Below are 27,531 nucleotides of genomic sequence, written 5' to 3'. Positions count from 1 at the left end.
ACTAGTAAACTAGTTTAAATTTGTAAGCTAGTAAACTAGCTTAAATTTGATACTGAAATTTTTAATAGGATACAGAAATAAGACCTGCATAAGACCTGCTTATATGTTTGCCTTGAGGAAAGAGCAGGAAAGTTCTCCTCATCCCAAACAAATTTCAGACAAAACGCAGACACATTTCTACATGCACCATAGCAGGTCCAAGATTTTTGCAATAGAATAGAAAAAAAGTAAGTGACACATTTCTCATTGAGAAGCCTGCAGGTCAGACCACATATCTGAGATAAGAAACAGATAAATTATATCCTAAATAGTTGCCTAGTGAACAAAATGGAACTGCTTCATTTGAATAAAATGGGAGCAGATACTCATCTGATACAGTGGACCATTCACTTGGAAGCACAGGCCAGGTGGGGACTTCATCTGGTTCTCCTGCATTCTATGAGTTTTCTCATTTATTGAACATTGTTCTCATTGGCATCTGTCTCCCTCTCTCCCTTCCTCCCCCCCATTAAAAATATTTAGATCTGAGAAAGTTTTTCATCACTAAAGAGCTGTTATTAGTACCCTGACACTTTTTTATTATTATTAGTTTTGGCACCCATGAATTGGCATCCTCTACTGAAAGCTCGTATTGGCATAAAATGCCACCTCTAATTATCCTACAGTCTTAACTACCACTGTCAAAATTAAGGCAAGATTGGCATGCCACTTGCATGTGTTACAACACAAGGTCATACGTTGCTACTGCTGTTATGCAAATTGCTGTACATAAAAATAACAGAATAATAATAATAATAAAAAAATCCCTACTAATAGATAAGAAAATATATGAGTTTAGTTGTGGAATTTTCTTTTCACTAGTTACAGCAATTTATCTAATTCTTTCTCCCAAAGAAAAAAACTACAGAAAAATTGACTGAACAGCCAAGGATCAGGTTAGGAAAGCCAAAGCCCTGAGAGAATTAAATCTGGCCAGGGACATCAAGGGCAATAAGAAAGAGTTCTATAGGTACATGGGCAACAAAAGGAAGACTAGGAAAATTGTGGGTCCTCTCTGGAAGGAAACAGGAGACCTGGTGACCCAGGATATGGAGAAGGCTGAGGTACTCAATTACTTTTTTTGCCTCAGTCTTCACCAGCAAGAGCTCTAGTCATAGTGCCAAGGTCCCAGAAGGCAAAGAAAGGGACTGAGATAATGAAGAACCACCCACTGCAGGAGAAGATCAGTTTTGAGGTCATGTAAGGAACCTGAAAGTGCAAAAGTGCATGGGACCTGATGAGATATATCGGCAAGTCCTCAGGGAACTGGCAGATGCAGTTGCTAAGCTTAGAGGGGAAACATAATGCTCATTTTTAAAAAGGGAAAAAAGGAAGACACAGGGAACTACAGGCCAGTCAGTCTCACCTCTATGCCTGGCAAGATCATGGAGCAGATCATCCTGGAAATTCTGCTGAGGCACGTGGAAAATATGTAGGTGATTGGTAACAGCCAACATGGTTTCACTAAGGACAGATCGTGCCTGACAAGTCTGGTGGATTTCTACAATGGGGTTACAGCATTGGTGGGTAGGGGAAGAGCAACTCACATCATCTACCTGGACTTGTGCAAAGCATTTGACCCTGTCCCACATGAGATCCTTGTCTCTAAGTTGGATGGATATGGATTTGACAGATGGACCACTCAGTGAGTAAGGAATTGGTTGGATGGTCACACTCAAGGAGTTGAGGTCAACGGCTCAATGATCAAGTGGAGACCACTGAAGAGTGGTGTTCCTCAGGGGTCGGTATTGGGACCAGCACTGTTTAACATCTTTGTTGGTGACATGGACAGTGGAATTGGGTGCACCCAAAGTCATTTTGGTGAAAAATCGAAAAACCAGCAAGTTTGTCGATAACACCAGCTTGTGCAGTGCAGTCGACATGCTCACCAAGGTAAATCTTGAGTAGATTCAGGAGTTTCCAATAGTAATATGGAAAATTCTCCTCAAATTTTCACCCGTGCAGCCTTTCTTAACTCAATTGAGATGAATAGACTGGAGCACTGAATACAAAATATTATAAGGCAAAATTAAATGAGCTTCATCTTTTCATCCTCTCCAGGTCATACACCTTAATTCTTCTGTACATAGGCAAGTTCCCAATGCTAATACTGGCTAGGAGCTTGAGAACAGCTCTAATAGATAAATCTAAGAATGCCCCTCAGTAGCATATTTTGATATCTTTGCCCTCCAGTGCTTAATGTGTGTCTGGGCTCCCTGCCCAATTTTGGGGAAGAGATGGATGCTTCAGATGGTGCTGCTTAGTGTCATAAGGGATGTCATGGATCTGCTGACAGCATGTCGACTGGAAATGTCAAGGCTGAGGCACTGCCCTTTCTGTGTGTGTCATGAAACACTCATTCCACATCAACTGCATATATCCATGGTGCCTCTCCTTCAGTGTGAGTGCTCCCATCCATTAGGCGGTCTGACCAGGCCAACAAATTGGGTATGGTCAGGTAGGGCAGCTTGCCAAGCATCCCAAGACAACCCTGCTGTAAGTCCACCAGACTGAGGAGGGATGGACTCCAGATTTCCTGTTCACTTTCAAGACATTAGCAGATAATATGGTAGATTTTCTTATTTTTGTTTCTCTTTATTAAATAAAGTAGTGCTGTTATAGGCAAAGATGTTTAATGGGGAATAAACTTGATGACTTTAACATTTCCTTGTGTTTATCTGGAATGGCCTGTACAAAATATTCTATTTAACTAAGCAAATCTGACAAGTTTAGACAACTGTTTTTCTCTGTTTCACCTCAAACTGTAAATAAATGAATAAATAAACAAACAAACAAACAAACAAACAAATAAATAAGGGTATGTCTGCTTGGTATACTTATATGTGTTAATCTAATTAAAAATTGTCACTATAACCTGACGTGTTTTTTATCTTTAGCTACGGAAATGGACTCAAAGCTAGAATTCTGCAACAGGTTCTGCACCAGATCTGACCTTTCACAGCCACTGCCTGTGAGCACACTGTACAGGCTTTTCGTCTTCCTAAGGTACTTCAACAAGATAAAGATGGGTGACTGAAATGATGCTGCAGAATAAATGTCTGGGAGCATATTTCTTGGTGTGAAAAAACAGCCAGAGATCACTCAAGAACATTTGTAGCTCAATTTAAAAGTAAACTGTGGTTCAATAAACTTTACTCAACAGAAATGTGAAAAAGCTAAAAAATACTCAACAGATTTGTAACTCTGTATTCCTAAATCATATTTTCAAGCAGAAACTATCCAGAAAAAAAAAAAGAAGAGTCATACCCCAAAATAGTATATACCCTTGCTGCTAGCCAACTGGAATACTGCACACACAAAATTTTGTATACATGCAAATAGAGAGATGAAATGCTGCAAATATTGTAGGACACTCATGATTAGAGCCATTAAAGCATGGCACAGATGAATGTGAGGGACTGCAGTCAGTACAGTGACCACAACAGTCCTGCTCAGCTGCTGTCTAACCCTGAAGACATCTGCATGCACCTGATCCTACTGAAGTCCTTATAGGCAGATATATACCTGCTTCTGTATCTGTCCCAAACTACACCTGGCTAAGCAGCCAAAATTACTAAAGACTGACAGGCATCCAAGAATTAGAACAAAGAAACTGGCCTGCCATGATAATCAGCAAAAATATTCCTTCGTAATTTACAAAATAATTCAATAATTGCATGATAATAATATAACCGCAAATGTGAAGATGCCAGTCAAAACTTCAGTATGAAAATATAAAACAGATTAAAACATGGTGGTTGTTAAGGAATATAGAAGAAAAGCTAAGCTATGGCTAGTTGAATACTACTTAGTCTTCAGGCTGTCTTGAGGGAAAATATCAGACATTATGATTTCCAGTGTAAATTTCCTCAGTGCCCTAAACTGCCTAAACTGACCAGACATAGTTCTAAGTAATGATTTCTGTAAGGATCAGCTATTCTTTCCATAACAATAAATATGAAAATACAGTAAGCCAAAAAAGTACTTACTCATAAAATTAATAAAAACACTATTTAGCAGCAGCTAAGGAGATGTTACATTGAATATACTTGATCTCCTAGGAATTCAGAGATACATCTTCTTGTAAGACACTACCACTCTTCTTTCTTTTTCATCAGAGTGATTCTTCCAAATATTTGAAATGACAAGAACATAGTCAGAGGAAAAGCAAAGAATAATGAGCTTCCAGACAAAAACTGTATGTCCGTGCAGCAGACTCAATTCAAAAAGGTCTATGTTACCATCAGCCATAACACAGCTTGAGCTAAAAGAGGGTAGTCAAGGAAAATACCACAGTTGAACTATTTAGTATTGGTTTTCTAGACAGCAGCAGCTAACAAGAAATAGACAAAAAAAGTCATTTAGGGGCATGAAGTTACTTGTCCCTTCTCTTTCTAGATTTCCTTCTTCCCCCTCTTCTACTCTCCCATAGGCTTAGCATATGTGATTAATATCTTATTACATTTTTGAGTATATTTAGCACAAGAACATAGACCTAGAGGTGCAATGCTGCTCCAAAAAGCTCACTGTCAAAAGATCAAAAAAGGAGAAATAAAAAAAATGAGACTTCTCAAACACGTATAATAATCCTGAAATTCAAGTCTTAAATATCTCAAGCCAGAGCTCTTTCATGATTTCATCAAAAAAATTTTATATTGGTGGGGAATTATTTTGCACTGCTCAGGTGGTAATCTACTACACTACGCTAAATCCTTCTAATTATGAATGACATAATCATTACTTCTAAAGAGCACCATGATACACGTAACATCAGAGGAAAAATTCTAGAAAAATTGGAAGGAAATCCACAGGACCATGCTCATGGTTCACTTGGGACTGTAACTTTCAAAACTGTCTAAATGAAGCAAGAAACAAAAATCATTATTCAGATTAACAATGGAATAAAGAGATTGATTTTAGACACTTATTTCTGCATTTCAGTGCTGAATTTGTGGACCAAATATTTAACTGACCATCTTTCTTTCACTGAGCGTTCAAAACCGAGAAAAACTGATTCATTAGATAAAGAACCGAAAGATAGCTGAGAGGTCAAATAAGAAAACACTCATATATCTCCATATGAAATAGTACCCCAGATTTATGCTGCTTTACTGTCACAATAATTTTCAATTCTTAGCTCTAACTAGGCTGTCAGAGACACATGTAGGTTTAAAATTACCATGCAGCTGAAGAGGTTGTGTATTAAACTGTATTATGCTATTCAGGCCATGTTCACTTTATGGAAAGGATCCATAAACATCTAAAAAGAGGAAGAGAGAATTTCCCAAAGACACAATCCAAAGTTATCAACATGACTCTATTGCTCTTAAGAGCAATAGTAATTGTCTGAAGCAGACTGAATGTGAATTGCTGTGCCACAGGAAAGCACCCAGTATAGCTACCAATTCTAAACATCCAGCTGAAAGAAAAACAAATTCCTTCAAGTATAAGCTTACTTAACTGATGAACAAGAATCAACAAGAACTATAATCAATTATTTTAATACACAAAAAAAAAGATAGTAAATGTGAAAACCATCAATGCCAATGCTTTATTTTTTACAGGCTTTCATGGGAATCATAGAATCATAGAATGGCTTGGGTTGGAAGGGACCTCAAAGATCACCCAGTTCCAACCCCCCTGCCATAGGCAGGGATGCCACCCACTAGATCAGGTTGCTCAGGGCCTCATCTAACCTGGCGTTGAACACCACCAGAGATGGGGCATCCACAACCTCTCTGGGCAATCTGTTCCAGTGCATCACCACCCTCTGAGTGAAGAATTTCCTCCTATCCTCTAATCTAAATCTCTCCTCTTTTAGTTTAAAACCATTCCCCCTGGTCCTGTCAAGAGAGAGAATGCCACATTTTTGATACACTAGACTGGTTTAGCCATGGACAAAATAAATTACAGTGCAAAGAGTGTTTTTATGGTTAATGCTGAAAGAAAACCAGTGTTTGGTTTACTTCATTAGAAAGCCTGTGTACAAGAAGAGTATCTCACCCTTGTGTATATGCAGCCAGACAAACTACTAAAGTGTTGATTCCAGCAAAGTATGACAATGTAAGTTACTTGTTTGGGGACAATAGCTTAAAACTTGGTGATCAAAAAAAAAAATGCAGCAGTTCTAAAAAATTACTCCTTGCCTGTTGAAATCACTTGAGCTGTTTTTTGTTGTTGTTGCTGATGTTGTACTTTGTTTGTTTTTTTGTTTTTTTTTTGTTTTGTTTTGTTTTTTGTTTTGTTTTTTGTTTGTTTGTTTTTTCCACTTCCCTGTTAAAAGCATACCTGACGTTACATTTCCTAAGATGAAAACAATTCTTAGCTGGGATGCTCAGTCAGTTTTGCAACAGATGAAGAAGACACAAATTCATGCCTCTAGTTGAGAGAGGAAATGATCACCTTGAAGAGAACTACTATAAATTTTTTGAATAATGTACTTTGGACATCCCACAATAGAGTAGTCTTAAAAACATACTCATTCTAAATTATTCACAGAAATATTCTCTCCAGCTTTGGGTTTTGGCTATAAATCTTGTATGTCACCATCTTAATGGTATGAACTGAAAATCAACTCCGCTGCACAACTTACAGTTTTTAAAAATGTGTGTTTTTTTTCTGTCATAATCCTTTGAATATGTTCAGTCAAGCAAGGCAAACTGAGCATATGATGCATGAAGAATTAATCAGAAGAGATAAAAACTGTTGATGAGACAGTTTTCTTTGGTTTCCATTGAGAGGAACATATGTATTCTTGAGAAGCCTCACACGCTTGGAGATGTATTCACATAAACATGTGTATGCATATTTGTTCAGATTACCAATATTTTCCCACTTTTTTTTTTCTTTTTGACAATTTCATCTTTTCCTCTTTTCTGCAGGAAGCATGGTGCCCAAGGCTCTCGCAAGATGACAGCAGTCGTATCATAATCAGCCATTCATCCACTTTCATCTTTTTACAGATGGTTTCTTCCACTCAGCTGCCACAGAGGGCTCTACTGCTCCAGCTCCTCACCTACAAGCACCACCTGGGTGCACAGCAGAATCTTCAATACCACATACCCTCTTATCACAAAAAAAAAGAGAAAAAAGATTGAAATGATACCCAGCACCTCCTGGAAGCAGCTCCCTGCCAGATCAGTAACACCGGCTGCAGTTATCTCCTGGAAAGAAAGGCAGTTCAACTACAAGGCACTGTATCAAGGTAAGCAGATGCATAGCTCATTTTGCTGCCATTGGTTTAGAGAGCAGAGAAGATGGAAAAAAGAGCTGTTTGGAGGTACAAAAAGTAACAAATTGGAGAACACTATGAGCCTAGATGCATTGAAAGGCTACAACATAGCATGTGTCTGGGTTAAGGATGATGAAAACAGTGAAAAAGAGAGCACGTTTGCCATACAGGATAGGGAAGAGAGCACAATACTTCAATCACAGCCTTAATTTCTGCTCAGCAGCAAGGAGCACAGCTTTGTCAATCTCTGAATTAGGTTATTTGCCTGTTCTTTTCAGGTCAAAATTATATTTAAGTCATATATTACTCATATGGGATAATGTAATGGTTATTTGGAATAAACTCTATAACATTCAGGTTAGAAATTACTCATAAAATATAAATTTCAGTTGGAAAAGGCATTTCTATATTGCCTACCCAGTTCCTCGGTAGTCTCTAAATAGGTTTACACAGTTGCCTTCTATTCCCTAAGTGGTTAATTTAGACCACTTTTTCCTTGTAAAGCAGAACCACGCTCCTAATTAACTACTAAACCCCTATTCCATTGTCCTCAGTGAGAGTCCTAACAGCAGCATCCTTCTTAAACAAGTATCATCCCAGGTATTTTATTGTGTTAGAAGGTAGTCAAATTTGATCAAAATCAAAACATGATCCTCAGCCTGCTGACATGCAGTGAAATTGGTATTGTTTCAGTCCTGCTCTTACTTGACAAAATGCCCAGACAAGGTAAGGAACACAAAAGACTGAGAGCATGAAGAATGCAAGAGGGCATTGCTAGTCTATCCAGCATGACACAGCAGAAGTTCTCTAGATGTCTCAGGCCTTTCTGAGATAACTGAGGCAATACTATCCCACAAAATCCATTTTAATTAAAATCTGCAGTTTCACCAGCACACTGTTCTCCACAGAGAAACAGAGAAGAATACATTGGTGGGTTGGTTTTGTTTTCTTTTATTTTTAATTTAAAAAGCTGTTGACAGCAGCTGATAACTTTCTCATTAGAAGAAAACAAACATATTACCTTGAAACCTACATAAACTTTCCACACTTTAGTTCTTAACTACTTGAATTAAGAACTGAAATGCTTTTCAAAGCCAAATGTTAGGGAAAAGTTAAAATTGTTCATACGCAGCTTCTACCCGTAAACATTTATCATTTATTTTTCCTATATAATTTTTTCCTCAACTTTCAATTAGTAACTATGCCTTGTAAAGACATCTTGTTGCATTCTCTAGAAAAGAACCAAAAAAAACCAACTGTTTTATAAAATTTTATTTGAACAGTTTCGACATTGACATCTATTTGAGACATCATTAAACAGTGATAACGTATCCCTAACAATAGGATGATTTGACCTAGCAGCTACATAAAGAGAACACCAAGACAAGAAAACCTGGGTACAAATCTAAGGTATTTATTTAACTGACTTCTTTACATGCAAAAATCTATTGGTATTATGCAAGCAAAAACAGAAGTGAAAGATCTTACAAGACATTAGTGTCAAGCAGAGAATATATTTTAGTTAAGTCACTGTTGCTGTATTATGTGAACAAGTGAAAACAGTCATTCTGAACTGCTCACAATCAATACAGAGCTGAGAATACAGAGATACAGGAGCGGATTGTGTTGTCTGTACAGAACACTAAAAAGTGTCATTCTTGTTAAAATACACTGGAAAAAAATGAAAACTCCAATTCATAGACTCCCCATCTCACCACCATGGGGGACTAATGGGAGCCTGTGGTGAGAGCAATCAGAAGGACCCTGCAGTATCGCGATGTCCCAGCCATGAACCGCAAGCCAGGCTGGGGCCAGCAGCCCAAACAGCTCTTCGGCTGTCGCCACTTCTTTGACAGCTCTTCAGGTCCAGGTAAGGAGGGGGATGAGTTGGAGAGAAGCCAGCAGCTCTGAGAGCTGAATATCCCCTGCCCTCCTCTCTCCTAACACAGGGCACACACATATCACCCTGCCGAAGCCAAGAGGGCTTTTCACCTGTGTTAAAAGCTTAGGATGGAAGAATGAGAGGCTCTTGTCCAAATTTGAAGCATGACTTAAGAATTAATAAACAACAAATTTGACTTTAAAAAAAACTTATTTTGGGAAAAAAAAAAAAAAAAAAAGCTCTGTTACATTTCTGTGTCAAAGAGGCTGACACAGGTCATTGTGAAAACTGATTGCCAGGAATCACTGAGAAGTGCTACTGCAGGAGTCAGCCCATCTTCTTAGTGACAAAGGTCATCTACATCCAAGACTACCAGCAGCAACAGGTCTGTTATTATACAAGCCATACAAAAGCAATACAAAGAAGAAAAAATTATCTTCCAGTATTTCAGTTCAGGGAGATTTATCTGAGGCCATGCTCTGCATGGTTTATCTCCTAAAGAAAATACCAGCAGCACACAATTATTCACTCGGTGCACACACGCAAGAAAGGCAGCTCTGCTTGCACAGTCTGAAAATCAGTTTAAAAAGATGAAGTGAGAAACTTCACACTCATAACACTTCCTATTTACTCTGTGTGGAGATTAATTATTTTTTCTATGAAGGTTATTATGCTTAGTTCGTAAAGTAGGAAATTAAAAAACAAAATATTCTGTCTTGCTTGCATTTCAGTAATTGCCTGCTCTACAAATCCGCTGTTCTTTTTTGGCAGTTAGTATTCTATTATTAGGAGAGCATGGATCATAATGTCTTCTAATTGTCACTATCAGTTACATTTTCCTACTGTTGTACAGAATTTAAAAGAGCAAACAAATAAAAAATTCAGTATGCTCCTTTGTCTACATCAGTGATATTTCATCCATGTATGCTTTAGCTTCACTGGTATATACTGTTCTCAAATAATTTTCATTGATATACATGAAAATATGATATATTCATAAAAAAGCATGGCAGAACCAAGCACAGTATACTCATCTAATGTTAAAATTTGGATAGTTCCATATAAGAATAAAGGTTTGCAGGAAATGAGAGCCACTATAACTTCCCATTTGAACCACCACTAGTTCACTATGGATTGTATTAGGTGCCCTGTTCAGCAAAACACACAGAAAAGGCTTGTAAGCTACATGACAGAGAAAAAAAAATATTTAATAGCACTCAGGCTCGCATATCTATACACCATGAGACTGACTTTTACTATTATGAAAATGTTTCAATTCACATATTCTTCCGCAGTATATAAAGCTTTATTTTGGAATTTATGTACCATTTGTGCATCTTTTCCATCACTTCAGTTCTACATATGTAAGCAAATGATAATTAGTAAACTAGAATTAGACAGTCAAACCAGCATAAGTACCCTCAACACTATCAGAGAAACAGCCTTTATACTCTCTAATTTTAAGTGGAGAGAGAAAAGGGCTAACAGGCAGGGTTCTGGCTCTATAGGATCAGTGTCTGCAGATAAAATACCTTGTTCTCAATTGCTGCCAGAGACAGGCTATCCATTAGGTAACATCCCAATCAAATTACAGAGGAATACCAGCACTGCAAATCCTACCCGTAACGACCTAACAGCCAGTGCAACTCGCAGACACAAAGGGAACGTGTTCCCCCAAGGGAACTGGGCAAGCAATCCTCTGCTGCATGCTATTTAACGTTTCTAAATGATCAGCTGGAATGGCTTGAACTAGAAACTGCAATAGCCCAGTCCTGAGTGCCTATAATATGCTAGTTCACATCCAAACAGAAAAGATTTTTTTGCCAAAAAATGTTGCCATCAGGAACATTGCATGGACGACAACAACAACAAATGCTTTCTGCATGCTTGAAATCCACATCCAAAATAAGAAAATCTTCAAAATAAATAAATAAATAAATAAATACTTTATCAAGTACTTTATCAAACCTACAGGTGAAACAACACTTGTTCCTGTCCCATTATAAAAAGAGTATAAACACATTTCAGAACAAGACAGACATTTGGTTAAAAAACAGCGCCAACCTTCTCAAATCCCTTCCTTCTCAAAATGTGGGGCCTCTCTATCATACCATGCAATGGATAAAAGCAACATCCATCTGATAGGGATGGGCCCCTGTGCCACGATGAACCTAGAGAGTTGACCTACCATAGCCATGTTGAGCAAGAAGCACTTTTAGACTGTTATTCAAACTGCAAACATATAGCATGTTTCTTTTCAGCACGTGTCAAGCATTCATCTGGTAGGGACAACTGCAGAACAAGGAGGAAGTCACAAGAAGACATGGCAGATACAGCACTGCACACAGTAGAAGTCAACTGCGTAAGACGTATATATGCAACTAAACATCTTCTTACTAAACAACAAAATGTGTAACTCACCATGGTTTGCATATTTACATAGCTCTGCTAGGGAACACTTTGTTAAAAAAATGAATAAATAAAATAAATAAATAAAAGGTGCTGAACTCAGGGATTTGGTACTCCTCACTGATCCACACAACCTGCTCCCAGCCACAGGTTTTATGTAGGAGGACACAAGTTCACTAATTTGTACATAAGAGGCAGTTTTCAAGCACAAATTTCCGAAAAGATTTTCTATTTCCTGCCTGTAGAAATTTGGCAGGAAATAGTAATTTTCTCCTACTTTAGTCTTTTCAATGGTAGGAAGGCTGACAATATCAGAACAGGTGTTTTTTGTTTGTTTGTTTGTTTTTGTTTGTTTGTTTTGTTGTTTTTTGTTGTTGTTGTTTTTTGGTGAATTTCACAGACTCTGTGCCTGCCAGTAAGAGAAGGTGGGCTCTCCTATGTCTTCTTTTCCTCCAGATTTTTTAACCAAATGTCCTCCTCCCCACTCCCTATGAGCTAGACAACTCAGATTTAATTGATGCATCCATAATAAAAAAAAAAAGTATGTCCTACTGTATGCTAATTTATTTTTAAAAATGCTCTCAGCCTGTACTGGTATCCTTATCTGCAGTACTTCACTAATTGACACAACTTTACAGGGCCCTGAGTATATAATTTAAACTATTGCCTTAGAGGAGAGGAATTAAAACTGAACGAAAAGAAAGAAAAAGCATTATGTCACCTCCCATTTCTGCTAATTAAAAATGTAAGTAACTCTATATAAAACCATCATGAAAGAGAAAAAGGCATGTCTTGTAGGCACAGTCCTGTTAGGTTGATATAAAATGAATAATTCCAATAATAAACATATATGTTTTTATCCAACACATCCAAGTACCCACTTAACTCATCCTCTCCTTTCCCACACAGTTCCCTAGTCAGTGATCAGAAGAGACAAAAACTCTTGACTTTTCTACAAGCTATACTGGAAAGAAGAAGCAGTTTGATTTTGTAGATGGGACAAATGTCATCTGCATACCTACCACAGAAACAGCATGCTGTTCACATACTAATCCTCTTCTGTCAACCAGGTAACACAAGCACTTTTTACAATTTCTTTTTTAGGCAGCAATCAATAGCTCAACATCGTATATTGTTAATACATATTTCTGTACAGTTAGCAATAAGCAGAACAACAAGGAGAGGACACCTAGTGGTGATCGAGGACAATTAGGACTGTGTAACATGGAAGCAGCACATTTAATTAATACAAAACCTGATTTGGAAAAGCACTTCCGTTTACTTAATTTTTAAGCACTTTGGTGAGACTTAAATACAAGCTTGCTTGAATGCTATAAGCTATGCTGGCTCTGCATTTTTGTGATTATTAGAAATAAAACAGTAAAGAGTAGGGTAAGACACTATGTGTGATATGCTCAGAAATCCCGGGAATATCTTTCATTAAACACCTGAGTGTTAGCAATAGTTAGAATGCTTATAAATGCTTCTGTACGCTCATTGAAAATGTTAGCCAAATTGAAAACCAGATTTCAGTACAAATCAAACCAAAATCAGAAATGATGCAATTCCTCATTATCGGATATTTTACTGGATGAATGTTTGCAAAACATAACCTTTGCACATCTTGCAAAAAACATTTAGTCACCTTAAAATCTATTCTAATCCTAAATACCAGGCATCACAGAATGAAATATTTAGGTTACATTTTAAGAATATGAGTTTTTGTTTGTTTGTTTGTTTTTTACTGATACATCTACTAGATATTGTCCTGTGATTAGAATAGCTTTAAGCAAAGCTTTTAAAATTTTGTTTTTAAGGAGTTTTGGAGAAAATTATTTGATAAAGAATTTAATAAAGTAAACTTTTATCACAGGCAAATTTAAGGTAAAGTGGTATATCACTTAACATCCCTTAATTGAAACACAGCAGAAAAAAATGTTGAATTTATATTTGAGAATGTAAAGTAGTTGTTTTTAACAGCATATTCGTTCTTAATTCTGCATATCTTATTTTTAATTGTTCAATTATCTGTGAGCATTTGTAACTAAAAAAACTTAAAAGTTGCATGCAAATCTACATAAAATGTTCAGGGGTCAGGCACTTAAACACTCTGAATCTCTTTTAGAAGTATTTTCCAAAAAACGATTTATGAACCTCACCATTCAAGAATTTCCATTTTATTTCAAGCAATATGTTTTTAGTTTGTTTGTTTGTTTGTTTTTGTTTTTGTTTTTGCTTTTAAGCTATCCACTGTCTAGTTCTCAGCATATTCATTTCCTGATCAGGAAACGATCAGGAATCTGATAGTGGTTCTCTCATAGTGGATTCCTGGAAATCCTTTACCTAAAGTTAAAGTAAATAAGAATTAGATTCAGTAGTTTGTATTTGGGCTTTGTTTTTCTGTTTTGTTTTGTTTGTTTTGTTGGGTTTTGTTTGTTTTTGGAAACAAAGCTAAAAACAAAAACAAAGCAAACCCACTTGTACAGTAATTTCTGCAATCAGCAATTTAAATAGCTAACTTTTCCAGGCATGTTGTATTACATAACCTTGTTTAAGTAAGTGTATGAGCTATTTTTTAACATCTGGGTTGTAAGTGACTGGCATATTCAATCCAGTAGCTAAAAAACAATATTAAGACAATGTGTATTTGCAGATTCAGTAAATGAATTCCTGCCAACACATCCCCTGTACTTTCGTTTAAATGTTTCTCCTCGTTTCCACCAAGTTATTTGTTTGGATAAACTATTCACACCCGACCAATGTATCAATCATTTCACATATATTGCACTACAATCTACAGTTCTGTTCACTCATAACTATTACGGAGAAAGCTTCTTCAACGCATACAATATTTACCTCCACATGGAGGATGTTCGCAGCTTGATACTGACTCAATTGATTTAAATGATGTGGAAATAAATAAACCATGTTTCAAAAGTATCTTATAAAAATCTTTAACATTTTTGCCTATTCCTCTTAATGTTCAGGACACTAACCAACTAATCAACTGAAGTTCAAATTAATGATACCAAAAAAGGAAAAGCTCCAACAATTTCAACCTGTTTGAGGACATATATATACTTCAGTGGAAGAACAGTCCTGTTATATAACCTGATTTGTTCATTCATCAGTTTCCCAGAAAGTCTACACTTGGCAGTTTATGATAAAAGAGTTTGCTGACTATCCTCTCTATTTTTGACATAATGCTCATTATTTTGTATATCAATACAGAGTATTTCAAATTTATCTGTTGGTTAAAACCAACATGTCATTGAAAATATGAGAAAAATATTCAATCCATTTAACCACACACAAACAGGCTCCAGCTCTGTCATAAAGATTTGTGAACAGGTGCTCTCTGTAGCGCATATGAACACAGAATACAGAACAGATGAGTACCATCAGCAAAGGTCTCACTGACTGCCACTGTGGGATCATCCATCTATTGTTTCCTAATTCAGCAAAGTTCATCCAGTTCGTCCAAACAGGTTGCTGTTTTAAAACATTACAGTGCTGTAACATATGATTTCTTCAAAGTGGTAATGGATCACTGCGCATAACAGTTTCACACCCCACATTCAAAGTAATAATCAACTACTGTGATAACAGAAGCCAAATACAAAAATCCATATGACTGCTTTCATTTCTGATATCCATAAAATACTAGAGAAAAGCAGATTTTTATTTTTTTTTTTTTTGGTACACATGCCATTTTGGGATTTATCAGAATCTTATTCATTCCACATACATCTCACCATACCCACATGCCCTCCCAGCTAGCAGAGGTCTTGCTCAAAGCAGCCAAGAAGCCCATTGCTACTTCACTGAAGGTTCAAAACCAGGAACAAAAATACTTCAGATCCCCTTCCACCTTCCTGAGAACAGCCAGGGAGTATTATAATATGCTATCAAACCTGAAAAGATGGACTCCACTCATGTTTTAATACTTTGCAAATAAAATATCATACAGAAATATCTCCTAAGTTTCACCAGGGTAGCAAAAGGTGAAGTTACAATCAAGCAGCCAGGAGAAACCAGCAGCCACGGGCTACAGATTGCAAGGGCCAAAAAACAGTTATTGCTGGTAGGACCAGACCCTCTGGTGACTTCTATTCCCACTCAGTGCTAGGTTCAACTATTTCTGATTTAGAATACCTGATTATCATTGGCAACAGAGGAGAAAGGGGAAAAGTACTAATTTGTCTGCTTAGTAGGTCTTTATAGCTATTAACTTAAGCTGCCACGAAATAATGTCATTGAATGCATTTCAGAAGGTTGTCTCTCTGTAAAGCACGGAGGAGAAAAAAAGCATAGCTTTATGGTAGAACTGCTAGATATGCTTAATCATTTGCCTTAGTTCAATCGAATACAAAACTGCAGTGCTCCATTTCTGTGTCAAAAATATGGTTACACTGCATTACAGAAAGGCAAAGTAGAATTTAGAAAATACACTAATAAAAATAATGACCTATATCAGGATTTTTTTGAGAAAGAACTACAAATTTATTACACGTTTGATACTTAATATCATTCAGCTTCATGCTGTTTTCAATATAATCTGAAATATTTATTTGTGAGATGGCGTAGCACTGAGGTTTCTGCTAAACTGCAAAGTGAGCATATTACTTTAAAAGGGAGTATATAGCAGAAAAGCACCAGAAATGGTAGCAAATAATTCTCCAATATTTATTTAATTAACTAAATGTTTATTAAAATAAGTAAATAAATTTATGTAAATCTATCTTCATAGTGTTTCAGTGAAAACACTTTACAAAATAATTCTCATCACACTTGCTGCAAAAAAAAAATTTAGATAACAGCAGTTATTTTTCCTACATTTTTAGCACTTCCTTTTAAAACATATTATGATATTTAAAACTGCAGAAATGCAGACAGGCAAGAAATGAAATGCTTAAATCATGATGGTATGTGCCAAAGCTCTAAACACTTCCTAGACATGGGCATGCCAAATTAGGGAATGCCATAACTTCCTGGAAATGTCACCATACCAAATTGGCAGGCAGCATAAGGTCACATCTAGAAATAGTGGAGTTGACAGTTTAGAAGGAAATGATTCAGAATTTGAAATACCCATTTTTATAAAGAAGGTCAATATTCAATGTATTCAGCCTCTAAACAATGAGCGTTCTAGGAAATGTACGCAATTATAAGTGGTTTCAATTTTTCGTATCAAACAAAAATACGAACATGTATTTTAAGTTCTATGTGATTACAAGAGTGTTTATTTGAGGCTAAATGCTAGTCACAAAACTCAAAGGCAGCTTTAGGTTTCTGCTAAAATTTCTGATGTTCTCAGTAGGAGACCATCCAAGTTCATTGTGCTGATGGCACATAATTTTTGTTTCTGTGGTTAGCAGACAGAAGATGGTTACTCCTCTGTGCTTTCTACCAAAAAGGCTTTTCTACTAGCATGTCTACATAATTATGCTACCTGGTGAGTAAAAAGCTTTTATTCCCATTCTGGTTCTTCCACAGCTTTACAGAGTGACCTGACCAGATTTTCTTGTTTTTATATGAACAGAAGTGAATGATGTATTTGTATTTCTTACCTCTTCCCACTGGTGTATGTATCTAATCAGTCTTGAAAGGCGTAGTAAACGTAACAGGCTGAGGATTTTTGTAAATCTCACAATACGAAGTGCTCTTGCTGTCTTGTAAACCTCTGAATCCATTCCTTTTTCTACAATGAGAAAGATATAATCCACTGGTATTGATGAGATGAAGTCAACCACGAACCAGCTTTTTAAATAATTCATCTTAATGACTTTAGGGTCCAGTATTATTTCAGAGCTGTCTTCATTAACAGTCCCAGTTCTGAAATTCATGATCAAGTCCAATAGAAAAACAGTGTCTGATGCCACATTGAAAATAATCCATGGTGTTGTTGTTTGTTCTGTGAAGAATGTGATTCCAACTGGTATAATGACAAGGTTTCCAACCATCATAATGAGCATAATTAAGTCCCAGTAAAACCTGAAAAAATGGAAGAAACAGAATGGTTGATGCAATGAGGTATAACTTGCTTCGAAAAACGGTCCCTATCACACCAGCAACTTCACTTCAGGCATATTTTTGGCTCTGTACAAATTACTTACAGTACTAAAACTCAGTGTCAGTTTTGCCCAAATGTGCTAACATTTTAGGTGTGTATTTACTTTGGGTTAGCAATTACACTATGCTTTTGTATAGAGATACTACATATAGGCAGATGCTTGATCTTGTTAATGCTAGGACAACTTTTTTTTTCTGATACAACTTTGTTTTAACTCATTTAGTATATTCACAGTCACTAAAGACAAAGTAATTAATGCTCTTCATTATATGCCTTCCTTCTCAAGAATATGTATCTAGGATAAAGACAGTACCATGCTTATCACTCCATCTGAAAGGTATGCGTGTGGCACTCAATAGAATTCTCCAGACCCCTGTCAAAACCTATTAGTAGCGTGTTTATATAAGTAAAATGGATGTCTCTTGCCAATCACAAGTGCTTTAGCAATGCAGTATTTTTATTTATTTTTTATGGCTTCTGTCAAAAAGGAAACCCAAATATCTAACGGATAACATATTAAATGTAAGTGCCTCTATGAATAATGGCATTCATGCCATTACAGTGCTGGAATAAAATCACAGGAAGGGAAAAAAAAAGCGCTGAAGCAAAATTAATAAATAAATAAATGAATAAAATTGCTTAATAACAAAACTTTCATCCTCTTTTAAAATCTGAATTGAACTTCCATGCATTTTTACAACCTGACAGGCTATCATCTTTCAGAGGTAGCTAAAAAGTTACCTCTGAAATAACAAGTTGCAACTTCCATGGTATAAAATGGATATTGCATTTCACTATTTTGCTCCAGTATCACCTAAATGCTCCTCTCTGAATGCTAACAATGCTTGATACAGAATGGCAAAAAGCCAGGCTCATATCTTTATCATCTACTATAATAACAGTGAGTAAAACTGCCTATTACATAGAACACACATCCATCCTGATGGAAGATTTTCAGGGGACAGTAATATATACCCAACAGATTCTAAGAAAATTATGCTGACTCCTGAATGTTAGATTGTCAAAGAAATTTAATCTTGGTCAGTAAAAGAACTGAAACTGAACCTAGGAAAGCACGAACCCCAAGTATGACCTCTTGTTCTGTTTGAGAAAAGATCTAGCTTTGCAGTCCTACGCTGAACAGGAGGTGGGACTAGATGACCTCCCACAGGTTCTTCCTGACCTAAATTATCCTGTGATCCTATGACTTTCATACATTCCCATGCAAAGCATCAGCATCCCTACATCTCCAGATCAACCCCATAAAAATCACTGATACCTTATTCAGTAACAGCGAGATAGCACAAACTATACACACTCAACATTTGAAGTAAGCAAGGCAGCATGATCTGTTCAGCTTAACAGTCTGGAAAGGCACAGAAACCAGTCAACAACTGTTGTTCCCCCTGGACTCAGTGGCCTTTCTAGAAGACCAGAGGCAGCAATGGCTTCACAAGGACCTGACTGCTGGGGCCATCAGTTGCAGTGAGTTTTTGGTGGTGGACATGTCACCAGCACAGCATCCAGCACTGCCTGCCTGGTTGCCAACAAGGTAAATGTTCATGGCAATCAGTGATAATTATAAAAGTTTAATTGGCCACAGAATGTTTCAGAACCACATGTAGAACCACATGTTTAGTTTTTGCAAAACTTGCACACAGCATACAGGTTATATTAGATTCTACAGATGGCTTGTTGTATTCTCCAAATGATCAGGGTTTATAAATTCCCTGTAGTTCAAGCTTAATCCTGAAGATATTTCTCAGTTCACAAATTGCTAACCTAAGAATACAAAATAAACAACTGTTACTGAACACACTAAAAGAAGAGTGGCATAGGATTGAGGGTGGCATGAGAATTCCCAGTTTTAAAATTCTTTATTCCAGGGTAAGGCTACAGAGACCAAGCTTGACTTACATTTGATAGAGTAGATAGCAAAGTACCTTAACTGACACTCAGAAATAGCATAAAATAAACTTTACAAGTTTATTCCTCATGTACAACAATGTGATTTCTGTCTTACACATTTTCAATTTTGCAACAAATGTGAAGACTAACTGCTATAAATGTATTTGAGCTCAAAATTTGATGGTACCCACCATACCTGCACACTAGCAAAGACTTCCATATTTATCTCCTCATTTCTTTAACTAATAGGCTTATTGCTGTACTAGATACCTCTTCAATAATCTAGAATTACCATACAGAAGGAGACACTAAATTTATATATCACTGCTACTAAGACCCATAGGTAAAATTACCACAAGTGCTTTTACAAAGCTATCAACCAAATTTTTTCTCAAAGCTGTTTTAAGGAACATACTTCTCCATGGAATCCTGAAAATGAATGGGAAATAACAAGAAAATAATCACAAGAGATGTACGTGTATCTGTACCTTTCTCCTAATCAAAGTATTCCCTGATTTCAGATCATAAGTGCCTAACCATAAGAGTAGTTATGTAACTGAGGCTAACCAAAGCTGCACAAAAACCATCCACCCCACCCAAAAAAAAAAAAAAAAAAAAAAAAAATCTAATACCAAACCAGCTGATTTTATCCTACAATAATCCAGTTTAAAGGATCATTATGCACTGTGGTTATACAAAACACACTGGCATTCCTGATGCTGTATGTCAGCAAAAGTTGTGTTAAGTCAGGGCTTCAGTAATAAAATAAAATCTAATGCCAAGGTCTATGAGATTGCATCAGTTTTGTATTTTGATTTTAGTGCGCAATGCAGTATAATCTGATTATGTAGCTAGAAAAAGTCTTATTAGAGTATGATTCATTTTTCATTTAGAAATGAATCATATGTTTTCCTTTAGGAAAATGTTTCCAAATGCCATTTTCTTGACCACATTATATGATATTTTTCTTTCAGGTGAGAAAAAATAGATGTAATTCCCTGTCTTGCCCTCCGTATCCTGTGCAGAGAAAGTAATACAATGCGTTCCTTGCCCAGCAGTTCAGAACATCCTACTATTCACCTATTTGAGAGCCAACTGAAAAGCTTCAGAAGGCCATGCAAGGAGCTGCTATTGAGACACAGAGTAACCCTTTGTTTCAAGCTATTTTTAGAACTATTTATTTGGTTTAGCTGCTTCCCTCCACCCCCACGAGGATGTTTATAAATCTTTAAAGCTTACAGCCTCAAAGTTGCAGATTTATATAAGGTACTAAGCACGTTGACAAAAAGCGAGGACGTGATAAGCCTATGACACAAACTTGTTCAGAAGGAGGCAAAAAAGAAGAACCTAGCATAACAAAAACTTTGAAAGCTCATAATGACATGCACAGACTACCCATGGCAAATGGCTATAGAGCTTACTGATCCTTCAAAGCTAGCTCAGTACAGATACTGTACTCAGTACAGCTACTGCTAGTTGCCATTAACCAAAACCACAGTTATCAGCACTGAAATCTGCACTCAATTATTACTGAAACATTTGAAATGGTTCTCACAGTTTTTATATCTATAGGTGAAAAAAGTCTAAGTTCTGAAACAGTAAAAAAGCACAGTTTTAAGAATATTTTTCTATATTTTAAGGAGCCATTTTATATAGGAAAACGTCACACAATTACTATGATATTGTCAGACATAACTATTTGAATCCAGTCCTCTTTCCCTGATCTTTTCACTCATAATTTATCTTCTCTACTTTCCAAACACACTGACGACAAGGTGTTTTTTACATCTCCAGAACATGCTGAAAGTTTGGTGGTTTATTTATTGCTACTAGTTCTCAAGAACAGGACAAACAGTCTGTTTAAAACGAGTTCCTTCCAAAGAAGTGATAAAAAAAAGCCTTAGCATTAATTAATCAATGTTTGTATCAAGCTTAATAATGTAATGCACTATAAATTCTAGCAGGAATTTTATTTTCTGCTTTATATATCCAACCCAGAGAAAGCTGTGTTTTAAAGAACAAAAAAAAAAAAAATCAGCTCTGAACTAGGTAATTTGCTGTATAACTTGTATATACAATGGTGTCAGAAGTCATTGAGATTTGCATTTCCTTTTATTTTCTGGATGCTGACCATTGACACGGTCTCATTGTCCTTGAATCTGTGCATATTGATAAATGATTATCCTTATGGTACACCTGCATTGACCTAGCAGAAGTTATCAGCAGTCTCACAAATCAAGCAGCAGAGCTAACAGCATCTCCAAGGTATTAGGTGTTTTGACTGGAGGCTACAGAGGAGTCAGGGCTTTGCTTAATATGACAGCTTTCTAGTTTCCAGAAAGATCATGAAAACTTGAGTATTAAAACAAAACAACACAAAAACTTCATGAAATTCAGTCACAAATACTCATCAGCCATGTTAGAAGGCTGAAATGTTAGAAGGAATGAAAAAGATATTCAAATTATTTATAAAATATCTTTCAGTCCAGACCTTATCCAGACACAATTTCACTCTACACAGTCAGGGAATCAAGAACTGTAGAAAATTTTCACAAGTTTTCCATGGAAAACTTGTCTCCTCTTTAGTTAAATATTTTGATCAGCTAGCAGATGCTCAGTGAAATGAGTACTTGACATCTTCCTCTCACCTTCAAACATAGCTTTATTTCTTTTACTTCATGGATCACCAATTCACCTTACAGAGAAATCAATATCTTATATAGGACAAATCTGAGTACAAATAACAGTAATTTAAATCTTTATTACAGCATAGTGTAACAAGTACTAAACTTGGGATTAGTCATATCAGAATTTGATTCTCACAGGACATGTCATCTTTCTCTTGCTTTGCAGCTCTATTAATTTTATTCTTTTAGTAACAGAGAGCAAAGCTAAACACACCTGAAACCATCTGCAACTTTCAGAAAATCACTGGGATGTGTTGGAGAGGACAGAAGGAGGAAGAAGGGACGGTGTTCATCAGGGACCCAGAGTTATTTTTCATGATGACACAGGTGTCCACCCACCCATGTTTCTTCTGGGAAAAAAAGCATGTAAATAAAATTCCTTACATTTTTTTTACCAGAAATATTGCATTCAATATCTTCCATGGAAGGAGAATTTAATGTTTAAATATTGCAAACATATTGTGAAGTGCTTCTGTGACTTACAAGTTCTGACCTCTGGATGTATCACATGAAAGATGATATAAAATGAAGCAATCTTTTTATTTCTCCAAACATATAATCTGCTTTAGCCTAGCGCTGTGATCACATTAACGCAAATATGTTAAAATAACTAGTAAAGTTTCACTGCTCTTCAGATTTGACAGTTTTTTTGCTGGAAAACAGGTTACTTCTGCAGTTATGTTCTTCTTCTACGTGGATAAAACTTTTTCTCATCTGAATGTACTCATTCTTCAAGGTTTCTTGTTTTTTCCCAGCTTTGGGACTACACTTCATTCTGCAAAGTTTTAGGAAGGCAAAAGGTTGGGTTTGGCTTTTTTTAAAGAGAAAATATTCTCCTGAAAATTTTATTTATATTTCTTATTTCCCTCTGTTTCTTCTCTGACTGCTTTCAATTTGTTAAGAAATGCAAATGAGGAATCTTGCAAGGTTGAAACAGTCCCTTTCATGCCTTACTCCTACCTATTTTAAAGCAGTAGAATAGAGTACTAAGAGCACCTCCTGAAATTCAAGTGCTGATCTTGAACTGCAAAAATATTAAGTAGTAATACTATTACTAAGTAGGAGCCTGTGATAGTCTCATTTGAAAATATCTTCCAAATTGGCTATTCTTTTTTCATTTAAAACATATCAAGCTTAATGAACTTTCACTGACTTAAGGAAAGCTCCAGAAAGGCTTCTCTACCTGTCTGGGAAGGGTGAGTCTAGGATGAGGCTGAAGTTCTGAAAACTCAGTTTCACAGCACAAATTACAAGCAGTGCTGGACCTGGCAATCTTCCAGCCCAAGGGCTGTATTCTCTTTCAGACTAAAATCAATTAAAATAAAATTAATTACAATCATAATAATGAAGACTTTGGATGGTCTGAAAACTTCATTTGGTGTTAAACCAATACCGAAGTCCTTCACTTCAAGACTAGCCATATATGCTTGGAGATACAATCTATGTGCTTTACTGTTATTTTTTAAATATTGATGCAATTTTCTGCATAGTATAAGAAAATGAATTCAAAGACAAATTAATAAAATTCAGCACTGGTGAATCCACATTTTTTTTTTTTGTTTTATGCAGCTATAGACTGTACCTAAAAAACAGCAAATTGAACAGTTTCATACAACTTTTTTTTTTTTTCATGAGTTTTACCGGATAAGAAAACACAATTACCATTGGAGATTTGCAGTTTCTAGCTCAGTTGCAATTATATGCATAAGGCAAATGATTAGATGAATGTAGCTCTTGGGGAAGCTGATCAGAACCCAATGAAGCCAATGAACAGCAATTTGCTACTTTTGAAAGGCTTTGCTTATGGCATTTCATTCAGTTTAAAGCTTGAGTGCATCACAGCCTTGATTACTAGAAAAGAAAAGTTGCAGTACTGTCCACAGACAGTGATTGTAAATTTGACTGATTTCTATTAAACTATTATATAAGTACATTTTTAGTGAATTCAACTTAGGTAGTGGATGGGACATTTCATCAAAAGAATTGTACTTATTAGTACTGATGCAATAGCTTTGGTCCAAAGTTTTCATAGCATTTTACAGGCCTTAGCAGATTAAGTCTCATGTTCTGAGATGGAAAAATAAAGACAGAAGAGTAGCATTACCCTCACTGCATGTCGGAGAGGAGGATGGAGAGGACAAAGAGAAATTTATGTAACATGGCAATATTATTTAATAATGAGTCTCTTTGGTTTTAGCCAATAATCCCCTACCATAAGTGCTTGAATACATCTGCTGTTTGCAGTTGGTTTTCCTCCTGAGAAACTTATTAAATTACAGTAGAAAGAATTAAAGTCTGACTTCCATCTAACCTTGGGCAAGAGAAGTGCACTGCTCCTGGAGGAGCTCTGCCAATGTGCTGGAATGCCCTCACCTTTGCACAGCTCTTCCTTCCTTCAGGCTCACTCCTTGGCGAAAAAAATATTAAAAAAAATAAATAAAAAAAATAAATTAAAAAAAAAAAAAAAAAAAAAAAACAGGCTAGTGCTCCTGTCCAAACATCTACCACCTAGGAAAAAGTGCAGGGGAAGAGTCAGGACACACAACTGAGTTTGCTGCTGGAAAAGGTTGGACCTATCTGTGCTGCCCTGTATGCCAGACCAATCCATAAATATTTCAGATCATCAAAACTGCATCTGTTCAATGCTTCCAACATGCCTCACAAGTAATACGTCTTCCCCAGACTCTTTCTGTTCATAATGTTGGACCATAGCCTCTCAGTATCAAGCAACATTTTGTGTAGGCACTACAGCTGATGTGTTTTGAATTCATATTGCCATTGATAAATCAATCACTAATTGCCAGACTCTGACTCTTTAAGTGTCAGCAAATTTCTGTAGCAGATCACTGGGGAGAAGGGAAAAAAACATTCGTGTTCTCAAATTAGAAAGGACCACTTCACAGGAATGAGAAAAACTCTGAAAGAGATGGAGATCCAAGAATATTTCAGCTGCAAAATGATCTTGTATCTCATGTTGGAGCACTTGCACTAATTAAGAATTTTGTAGTGACAGAAATTTTAGGAGTGCCATTTAAAAACATGACATTTAGGATGCCTCTATATGAAGTAAAAGTTGAGAGGCTTAAATTGGGAGAAGCCTTCTGTAATTCTTGTCAAAGCGTTTTTATTTATTTTTTTTTATGCCTTAGAGATTCTCAAAAAAGTGCAGAAAACAGCAAATGCCTTATGGCTAACATGCCAACTAATATGCTAACTACTGATTATGTCAGAATAATAAGAATTAATATTGCTTTTTAATATTTTTTTAACCAATTAAATCTCCCAGCTATCGGTGTAATATTTAAATGTTTAAAGCTTCTGCTGATGGAGAAAAGTCCATTTCTATCTTCAGAGAAGGAGCAGGAGAAGAGATGACAGGGAAAACATTCCTTAGTAGTTATTGACACATCCCAGTCATGACTATTGGTGAGGAACTGGCTTGTGACCACCAAGTGAATTGTGACCATTAGCTTTTCTGAGGTGAATACCTCTGAAAACAAAAACAAGACATGAGTATCAACTTAGCGAACACAACACACCAAGATTTCTGGCATTTGACAAATATACTAACAATTCAGTTCTGATTTTCAGGTGAAAAAAAAAATCTTTGTGCATATTGTTGTACAAAGATACAGTACAAACTGACAAGCAACTTTAAATAGCTGAACATGGTTTATCATTCTTGGAAAAGTTAATTGAAGGAGAGATTGGGCACTATGTTAACTAAAAAAAATGAGGTGGTCTTCAAATTCAAGGGAAAAAAAAACAGATGCATTTAGAAGAACTACAGACAGGTGTGAAACAAGTGAATGGATTACCTATTCAGACTTTTTATTCTTACATCGTAAGTAAAAACAAATATACCTGACAGTATTCATATGCCTCTTATGTATCTACACAGATGTATTAGATTTTAATGCAAGAGTAAGTAATCAAATTAGGAGAAATATATCAAGTTATATTATTATTCACTTTTACAGCTATTTATGACTGATCTTCCTCAAATACAAAAGCAAGTATTGACAATGAAACAATATTTTCAACCTTTCCTTCAAAATAAGTGGAAGTATGGTTCTAAAGATCAGTAGGTTGGTTTCTTGTAATCCATGAATATCACACTGCAGTAAATCATTGGCTTCAAAAGGCACTGTTATCTCCTTGAGTGAGGTATGCTGTTGATATCTTCTCCTTTCACTTAGCAGATATAAACTACAGCAGAAACCAATAACCTCTCCCCAGGTAAAGTAGCCACTAGGTCAGAGAGTCCTTCCCACTTTTTTGCTCTGTCAAAGCATAATAACTATGAGAGGTGATAACAATGTTGAAAATATCCATGCCAGAAGTGCAATGCAAAGTAAATGTTAAGGTTCAAATCCTCTCCTCCACACGATAGAAACTAGTCTATACTTTCAACATCTGGGCTGATGGTTTTCATTCCTGAGCTGACCAGTGAACAGAAGCATTCATATACAAGCTCCAATAAACAAGCTGAAAATGGTATTAGTCTCAGTTGGTATTTTGTAAACCGAATTCATTGTATCAATTTACTTATATCACTAAAAAAATCAACTGAAAATACAATTCATACCTCACCAAATACTTCAAGAAATGACAGATGTAGACTTCCACAAGCCAGCTTAAGCCTTTCCCCATGCGTCCACATTACAATACCCTGTTTGCAGGGCAACGCACCTTGCGAGTTCTGTGCTAATGCATGGATAGGAAGGTAAATGCTCAGCTAGGAAGTTCAATATCAAGTTTCACCCACCATTTTCTCTCAAAACAAAATTTCACACTTCATGCATTGAAACACCTGTCCCTACCAGGAAAAGCAGCTTGTGCAGGCTTCTACTCCTCACACCAACCATATTCAGAATCCTCCATTTGTTTCATTATTCAGCTGGCATCCAGATCCCTCTGTTAGCCATTTGCCTTCCATAATATTTAAATGGATGCAACACAACGCTAACATTTCTTTAAGATTTCCCAATTTACATACTTAATGCTCCAATCTTATCATCCTTTTGACAGCATAGCTCTCTACATGCACCACCAAAATAAGCCAGCTCATTATGCTGCTAGACAGCACCAGCATCAATCAGATAGACCTGCTATTCACTTGTTTAAAACAAAAAGGAAAATCCAGAACAGAAAAGCAAACAAGGAAGAGAATATAGGATGTTCAAAGATGTTCTAGTTACTGGCCTAAGTAACCATGATATTATAGTTTTACTTCTGCTTCTCTTGTCTCCTTTTCATGCTATTTCACTCCCTAATGCTTCAGCAAGCTCCGCACAGTCAG

General features: G+C 36.3%; 1 protein-coding gene across 1 annotated transcript in view; it reads right to left on the bottom strand.

The window, feature by feature from the left end:
* The window catches only part of HCN1 (hyperpolarization activated cyclic nucleotide gated potassium channel 1), a 199,616-nt gene that overhangs the window by 158,421 nt on the left and 13,664 nt on the right, over positions 1–27,531 (bottom strand). The window contains exon 2 of the mRNA XM_040541693.1: positions 17,132–17,555. Coding sequence (XP_040397627.1) covers positions 17,132–17,555 — 424 coding nt within the window. The remainder of the gene's footprint in view (positions 1–17,131; positions 17,556–27,531) is intronic.

The sequence above is a fragment of the Cygnus olor genome, chromosome Z (genome assembly GCF_009769625.2).
Source record: "Cygnus olor isolate bCygOlo1 chromosome Z, bCygOlo1.pri.v2, whole genome shotgun sequence".
Lineage (NCBI taxonomy): Eukaryota > Metazoa > Chordata > Aves > Anseriformes > Anatidae > Cygnus > Cygnus olor.
This window is presented reverse-complemented; position numbering and strand designations above follow the sequence as displayed.